Source organism: Anguilla rostrata, chromosome 5 (genome assembly GCF_018555375.3).
Source record: "Anguilla rostrata isolate EN2019 chromosome 5, ASM1855537v3, whole genome shotgun sequence".
In the NCBI taxonomy this organism is placed as follows: Eukaryota; Metazoa; Chordata; class Actinopteri; order Anguilliformes; family Anguillidae; genus Anguilla; species Anguilla rostrata.
Window position 1 is genome coordinate 55363825 of NC_057937.1, and position 7183 is coordinate 55371007.

The 7183-nt window shown below is 41.3% G+C and overlaps 1 protein-coding gene across 1 annotated transcript; it reads right to left on the reverse strand.

The window, feature by feature from the left end:
* Positions 1–2949: 2949 nt before the first annotated feature.
* On the reverse strand, positions 2950–6511 carry sult5a1 (sulfotransferase family 5A, member 1). The gene is made up of 6 exons (XM_064337251.1): positions 6269–6511; positions 4854–5062; positions 4283–4409; positions 4068–4165; positions 3700–3880; positions 2950–3481 (listed from the first exon to the last, which is right to left on the reverse strand). The coding sequence occupies exons 1-6, from the start codon at positions 6405–6407 to the stop codon at positions 3297–3299; spliced, it is 939 nt and encodes a 312-aa protein (XP_064193321.1). The 5' UTR covers positions 6408–6511; the 3' UTR covers positions 2950–3296.
* Between the last annotated feature and the right edge of the window lie 672 nt (positions 6512–7183).

A 7183-nucleotide genomic window follows, 5' to 3' on the forward strand; every position in this document is an offset into this window, starting at 1 on the left:
TTGGCAGTACAACACAGCCCTCTGATAACTGGAGAAAGAGCAGAGAGAGAGAGAGTGTGAGAGAGAGAGAGAGAGAGAGAGAGAGAGAGAGAGAGTGTGAGAGAGAGAAAGCGATGGTAGCCAGACAGCACACACATGGGCTCTGTGACCTGGACTATCACATGCAGGGGCACTTGGCTTGTTGCCGTTGCCAACCACTAATCAGAACAGTGACGGGATGCGCCAGGTGGCAGGTGAAATCCCATCGCGTTCTATAATCAGTGATGCCAGTGTCTGCAATGTTTCAATCTTTGTTATGAGGTAAAATATTAAATCATTTCAAATTGTGGGTCGCAATGGTTTGTTTAGACAAAAATGTCATTTTTGTCGAGAATCAGACATGGACAGTTGGACTGTGGAGCCTTTTTTCTCTAAAACAGTTTGGTGACAGTTATGATATAAATGAGCATTTTTCACTGAAAAATTGGAGTAGAAAGACATTATTAATGTCATAAGTAAGCTGAGATTTACTTCACAGCCATATGTGTTTCTGGGTCAAAACGACTGAAAATGATGGAGCAGGTCATGCCACACTTTACACAAAATGTAAGATGGATGGAATTTTAATCAGGGGGGATGGAAGTTCTGGGTGATATGGCCTAGAACTGATATATACACTCACCGGTCACTTCATTAGATACACCTGTTCAACTGCAAACTGCACACGTTAACGCAAATATCTCATCAGCCAATCACGTGGCAGCAACTCAATGCATTTAGGCATGTAGACATGGTCAAGACGATCTGCTGAAGTTCAAACCAAGCATCATAATGGAGAAGAAAGGTGATTTAAGTGATTTGAACGTGGCATGGTTGTTGGTGCCAGACGAGCTGGTTTGAGTATTTCAGAAACTGCTAATCTACTGGAATTTTCACACACTACCATCTCTAGGGTTTACAGAGAATGGTCTGAAAAAGAGAAAATATCCAGTGAGTGGCAGTTCTCTGGGCAAAAATGCCTTGTTGATGGCAGAGGTCAGAGGAGAATGGCCAGACTAGTTCAAGCTGATAGAAAGGCAACAGTAACTCACTATACAATAACCACTCATTACAACCGAGGTATGCAGAAGAGCATCTCTGAATGCACAACACGTCGTACCTTGAAGCAGTTGGGCTACAGCAGCAGAAGACCACACCGGGTGACACTCCTGTCACCTAATGAAGTGGCCGGTGAGTGTATATATACATATAAATAAATAAATAACCACATTGGGGGGGGGGGGGCTTAGAACAGTGTGGGTCAGCTGTCTATTAGTTTGTAGCCTCCTTTTCCAGTATTCAGAATCAAAATGCAGCAGCACAGTGGTGCAGTAAATAGGGCTATCAGCTCACAGCAAGAAGGTCCCAGGTTCAACCCCCTGCTGAGGGATTGTTCTTCCCGTGCCTGTGCGTTCTCCACAGTCTAAAGACATGCAGGTCGGGCTAATTGGAGGTTCATAATTGTCCATAGTGAAGGATGTGTGTGTCCTGCGATGGACTGGAGACCTGTCCATGGTGTATTCCTGCCTCTCGCCCAGTGCATGCTGTGGAAAGGCTCTGGCCATGTCCCTGTATAATAATTATAAGCTGATTCTGTGATAGATGGAAAAATGAAAATCTCTTAAAATCAATATACCTAAGTGCCCAGAGAATGTGAGAAATACATAACACAAGACTGTGATACCAGATAAGGCTTTGGACTATTGTAATTATGACATGGATTATGAAGGTCTGTTTTCATTCTCCAAACACAACAACCTTGCCATTTGTGTGTGCTTTTTATGCGGTGCATGTAGGTATTATGTTATATAAATGACAGCTTCTTCTATGAAATATTAAAATAAATGTTTTCATGAGTTGAGTAATACACCTTGGGGATGACAAGGTATTGGCTTTGTTTACATTATTACATTATTTTGATTATTTTCAAATATTTTTAAAATGTACCTGACTCTCAAACACTAGTAAAGCAAAACTAGGTTAAGGTTGCTTAAATAAAAAGGAATTAAAAATTTTTAAAACGTAGGCAACATTCGAGAGAATGAAGCCATATAATAAATGTATGTCGGTGGGGATGGTATGGTGGTATAATCCATAAAAGTATATCCACAACTTCTGGGCCATGCAAATACTACACAAATTGACTCAAAAGTTAAAACAGAGTCAATCTTTTTTACCCCAATAAAAATACAAAACCCTTGCTCCTTCTCCTCAGCCCCTTCTTACAACAAGCCCTCAATTTTAAGTGGGGGTTGAGGGGTTAAACCAGCATAGCAAAAGTAGCTAGCTAGTGTTCATTCTAGCAATTGACTGATAGACAAGGAAACTTTCCTGACTAGCTACAAAAGTGCTCAAAAATACAACTGACTGCACTCACCTGTTATGCCTTGCTTTTTAACATTAGAGAGCTGCTCAATGTGTCAGTTAAACAATTCAAATACTGTTGTCAGGATTCTGCCTTTATTTCTGTTTTTCCTTTGTTTTGCTGGCGGCACTTCAGTTTTGTGTTTCAGTTCTTTCTTCCTCTTTGGTGTTTAATTGCATTATTGTTTTCAATTATTTAATCAGTGCTTTTGTTCGTGTCTTGTTTTCCCTTCCTTCTCTGGTTTGAGAAGTGTCTTGTTGCCTTCGTGTCTATTTGAGTTCTTTGTTTCCCTGACTCGGGTGCTGGTTCCTTGTGTTTCCGCCTGTGAATATCTGCCTGTGAGTTCTGCCCTGCCCTGTTTTTGGATTTTTAGATTTTCTTCTGTTTTCTGTTCTCAGGTATTTTCGTATTTTTGAGAGTTGCCCTGTGTGGCCTCGTTTTTGGTTTCCTGGTTTTTGCCCCCTGTTTTGGAGTCTTTGTTTGAACTTTCCTTTTGAGTTTCCTGTGTTTTACACTCCTGGGACCTAACCCCCGCCTCCTCTGATAGCTGTATATTAATTTCACAGTTAAAAATGTCATATTTATTAAATTCAACGTGTTTTTAAATTCTAATTTTTTAAAATCTTATTTATTACATACTTACAGTCAAACAGTCATAAATAGTCAATATGTGACAAAATGTAAAATTAAAATTACAAGTAGGTGTGTTTTATCATTTTATCAAACATTTACTGGACCATATTTCAACAGAGAATAAACGACAGCATACAAAATTATACAAGTATTATAGAAGGTATTTTACAAAAAATATAATGAAAAAAACTAGGAGAAAAATACAATAAAAAAAATATTTGCTGTTTTAGATGGATGCAAACAGAAACAAAATGGTGGAAAGTGAGATGCAGCAGGAGGATCAGGCTACTGAGAGGACGGGTTTCTCCGCGGTTGTCCTTGTTTCCAGGGGCTCAACAGGCACAAAGTCCCCCAGACACTCCCACACAAACCTCAGCTGTGAACTCTGCATCTCGGACTCAAAGACTTGGTCGAAACGCTGGCTTTGCTCCTCCGTGAACATGTTCTTCCAGTCCCCAATTTTACCTGAAATTCACACACACAGAGATGTTCATGAGTTGGACAGGTTCTGTGGGGCTTCTTTTTAGAAGAAAAACAAGAACATCTTCATCTTTACACAAGCTTAAAAAAAACTCTTAAAGACAAGAAACACTGTACCACCCAGAATTTGAACCTGAAGTCTTCTGGTCACAGACCCAGTTACCTGAGCACTTCTCCCCAAGGCAAACAGAGCGCTGCCTCACCTTTTCTCATGAACTGGCCCTTGCTGTGGTCCATGATCTCATCTGGAATCTGAGTGTAGTTGACCATGGCGTTCTCCTTCATTCTGCTGAAACTGCAGTGCCTCTGGGTGCTGTTTAACTCTTCCGCCTGCAGGGGGCACTGTAGGAAAGCACTGATCCTCTCCAGCGAGCCTCTCAGGTCCTTTGCAGGAAAAAACAACAACAACAAAAAAACAAAGAGCATTTTACACTGTCCCGTGTTATATAAATACATCTCAAGTCAAGGATATGTTCCACAGTCAAAGCTAAGCTCTGTCTCCCAAGGCTACCTGTTCTGAAAGAAGACCCATATAGAAACTGTAAGTGTGTGTACTACTGAAATGTCTCACCTGCCACATGTCCTCATAGGTAATGTAAAAAAAGTTCAAATTGTCTTCTGCTTGACTGGTCCATCCTCTCACGTGATCAAACCAAGACCCATAATGCACTGCAGAAGAGACGTGAGTGTTAAGCTCAAATTCCTTGGGTTTTATCTCAGCACAGAGTGAATCACCAGGAATCAAAAACTACGTCACACAAAACATTTAGAAATGAGTCCACCTACGCGTTCCATCCAGGAAGTTATTGAGAAACTCGTCAAAGGTGCCGGGTTGGGGAAGGAAGTTGGCCATTTTGTGGAAGTGGTAATATGACACAGCGACATCCTTTGGGTTTCTGGCCACGTAGATTATCTGAGAAAGGAGAAATAGTGTTGAACACACAAAATAAATAAATAAATAAATACATAAATAAATAAAATAAAAGGGCATTCCTAAGGTTTTACGAGTCTTTTTATGACTCTGTGACTCTTTCACCCAAAATATACCAAGCACTGCAAGGCTATACAGCTGTACTGCTCTATTTACATTGTCATGCCATCATTGCATCACAGATCCACACAAGATGTGGCAATTTACTGTATAACTACCACACAATTGCAGGGATCACAGTATTGCTAAGCATGTGTAAACCAGTCACCACTTCTTTTTTTTAAATCTCCAAAGTATGCAAGGAATGAAATGTATAAATGCAAGCATATTCAGACCCTTTGAGCTTAGCAGGGGCACGGAGGAGAATATGATTCAGATGAGTTCTGCTCATCCACAGGGGTCTCCTGTCCTGGTGCGGGGTCTCACCTTGGCCTTGGAGCCCTGGAGGGCGGGGGCCAGCAGGTGGTAAGGCAGGTGGGTGGTGATGATTCGGGGTCCCTGGGAGCCCTTCAGCACCTCGGGGCAGTAGTACTGTTCCAGCCAGGGGGCACGGGCCCAGTTGGGTACAGTCTGAGCCAGGGTAGCATCCCCCCGGCTCATCAGCAATGTAAGGGCCTGCTGCATCCAGGTTGTCCCTGCACACACACACACACACAGGACGAGAGAGAAACGTTTGATGACCAGAATCCAATAACCTCTTATTGATTTTGAATTACCTAGCTGCCTTTATTATGAAATAGCACGCATTCACATTTTCAATTTCTGAAAAGTACCAAAAAAGGTAATATATGATGGAAACGTTTTTATCTTTGCACATTAGCACAATGTTCGCACAACACCAAGTGGTACAATATTATTTATTTCATCCCTCTACTGCATGGATAAAGGGATGTGTATGTTTTTATACCAGCATTCTTTCCTTTTTGGGGATGTCTAACTCTTATGTGAAGTGGATTGCAAGTCCTTATTTTCCTTCTGCATACTTTGGTACGCAGCCATGGTAACTGTGTTGTATGACTTATTTAAAAGACACAGTTTCACTTATATCCTTCCTGGTGACAATAATTGTCCATTATGCCCTACAGTACTGAAAGCATTCAACCTTATATTAAATAATAGTACCAATTAACCTCAACCGTCTCTGCCTCTACTGTGACACAGCATGTCAACCTATTCGTGTACACAACACAGTGTGAAGAAAAAAAAACGTTGTATTTTTTGCACAGAGGGAGATCATTTTAAGACGCGTCTTCATATTCGCTTTTTCATCACAGAGAGAGAAAGAGACTTGAAAGCAGGAAGATGTAATTTCGGGGCACTCTGTGAAGAGAGACATCAGAGAGTATGAAAGAGAGAGAGAACCTGACTTCACTTCAAAAGGCAGTTTTTTTTTAACCGCACAGGTGAAATCTATACACATTTATGACTTTTTCACATGGGAAAAACAGCCAAAATGACACTTTTTATCACATTCAGCAGCCCATCCCTCTCTTACTCATCAGCATCCAATGTGATGTCATTACTTTTTGCGCTGTTTACAAGAATTATTTTTTTTTCTTCCAGGTCATTCTCTATTTAGCTTGTCTGTAAAGGCAACCTCTGGTTATTTGTCATCTTGACTGCGCGAGAAACAGGACGGGACCTGCACGTCACGACTCACACACAGCCAGCTCCCTGCTGAACAGTCTCTGGGAAGATCAAGTGCCGACCGACATAAAATAATCCGACTCTTTTGAAAATTCTGGAAAGGAAAGGGCAGAGCACCCGACGACTTGAGAATGGTCTCAACCGGCTCCCTCTTTTTTTCTTTTTTTTTTTTTTGTTTACCACCCGTGACTTACCGGATTTGGGGTAGGTGACGATGAGTGTGTCCGTGTCCTGGAACTGGAAGTCCGTGGCATAGCGCAGGGACTCCTGGGTGTGCAGGTGCCCAGGAAAGGTGATCTGGCGGAAGGTCTCGGTGACATCCAGTCTGGCCATGGCTGATGGCGCTGCAAGCTCGCAGGGGGAGGAAACTGTGGTTAAAAGAGGAATGGCCTAAGGTTTAAATACGATGAAGAGGATGTGGGTGTTTTCATGGGGCCACCCCGTGCCCTTTAGATGCATGCGTGTGTGTATGTGTTTGTGTGTGTGTGCGTGTGTGTGTGCACGCCTCTACAGGCAACTTTTTCCATCACAATAAAGTATTCAGTCTCTGAAAGTAATTCCCCTAAAATAATTTTCATTGTTTCCTTTCAGTAGAATTCAGTGGGAATTCACTTTTACAGTAAGGGCACAACACGGCTCATTTTACACAAATAAACATATTTTTGACCTTGGAGTGACATTATCCACCCAGTCATCACTAAGCCATTCTTACAAAGTTATTTGTCTCCCCAACAACGGAAAGCCTTTAGCATACTTCAGTTTAACAAATAGCATACTTTTCAAATAGTTTCCAACAGTCTGTTAGCATTATCAATAGTCCCATGAAATATAAAAAATGTAGGCATAGAAATTGTGAACCATTGTATTGTGATGAAAGATCAGGTTTCTTTTGTGCATTTTATCCCTACAGAGGATGCTATACAACGCTTCATTTTTATTTGACACTTTTATCATTTCTATATGTATGCTTGCATAGGGTCTCTGCATAATTATTATTCCAATGGCAATAAAACTGGAGTTCAGTCTGTCTGAAGGGATTGAAATCGCGAGACATTTAGAAAGGGATGAGTTCATGGCTAATTTTACAATGGCTACGTGTCGATTTATAG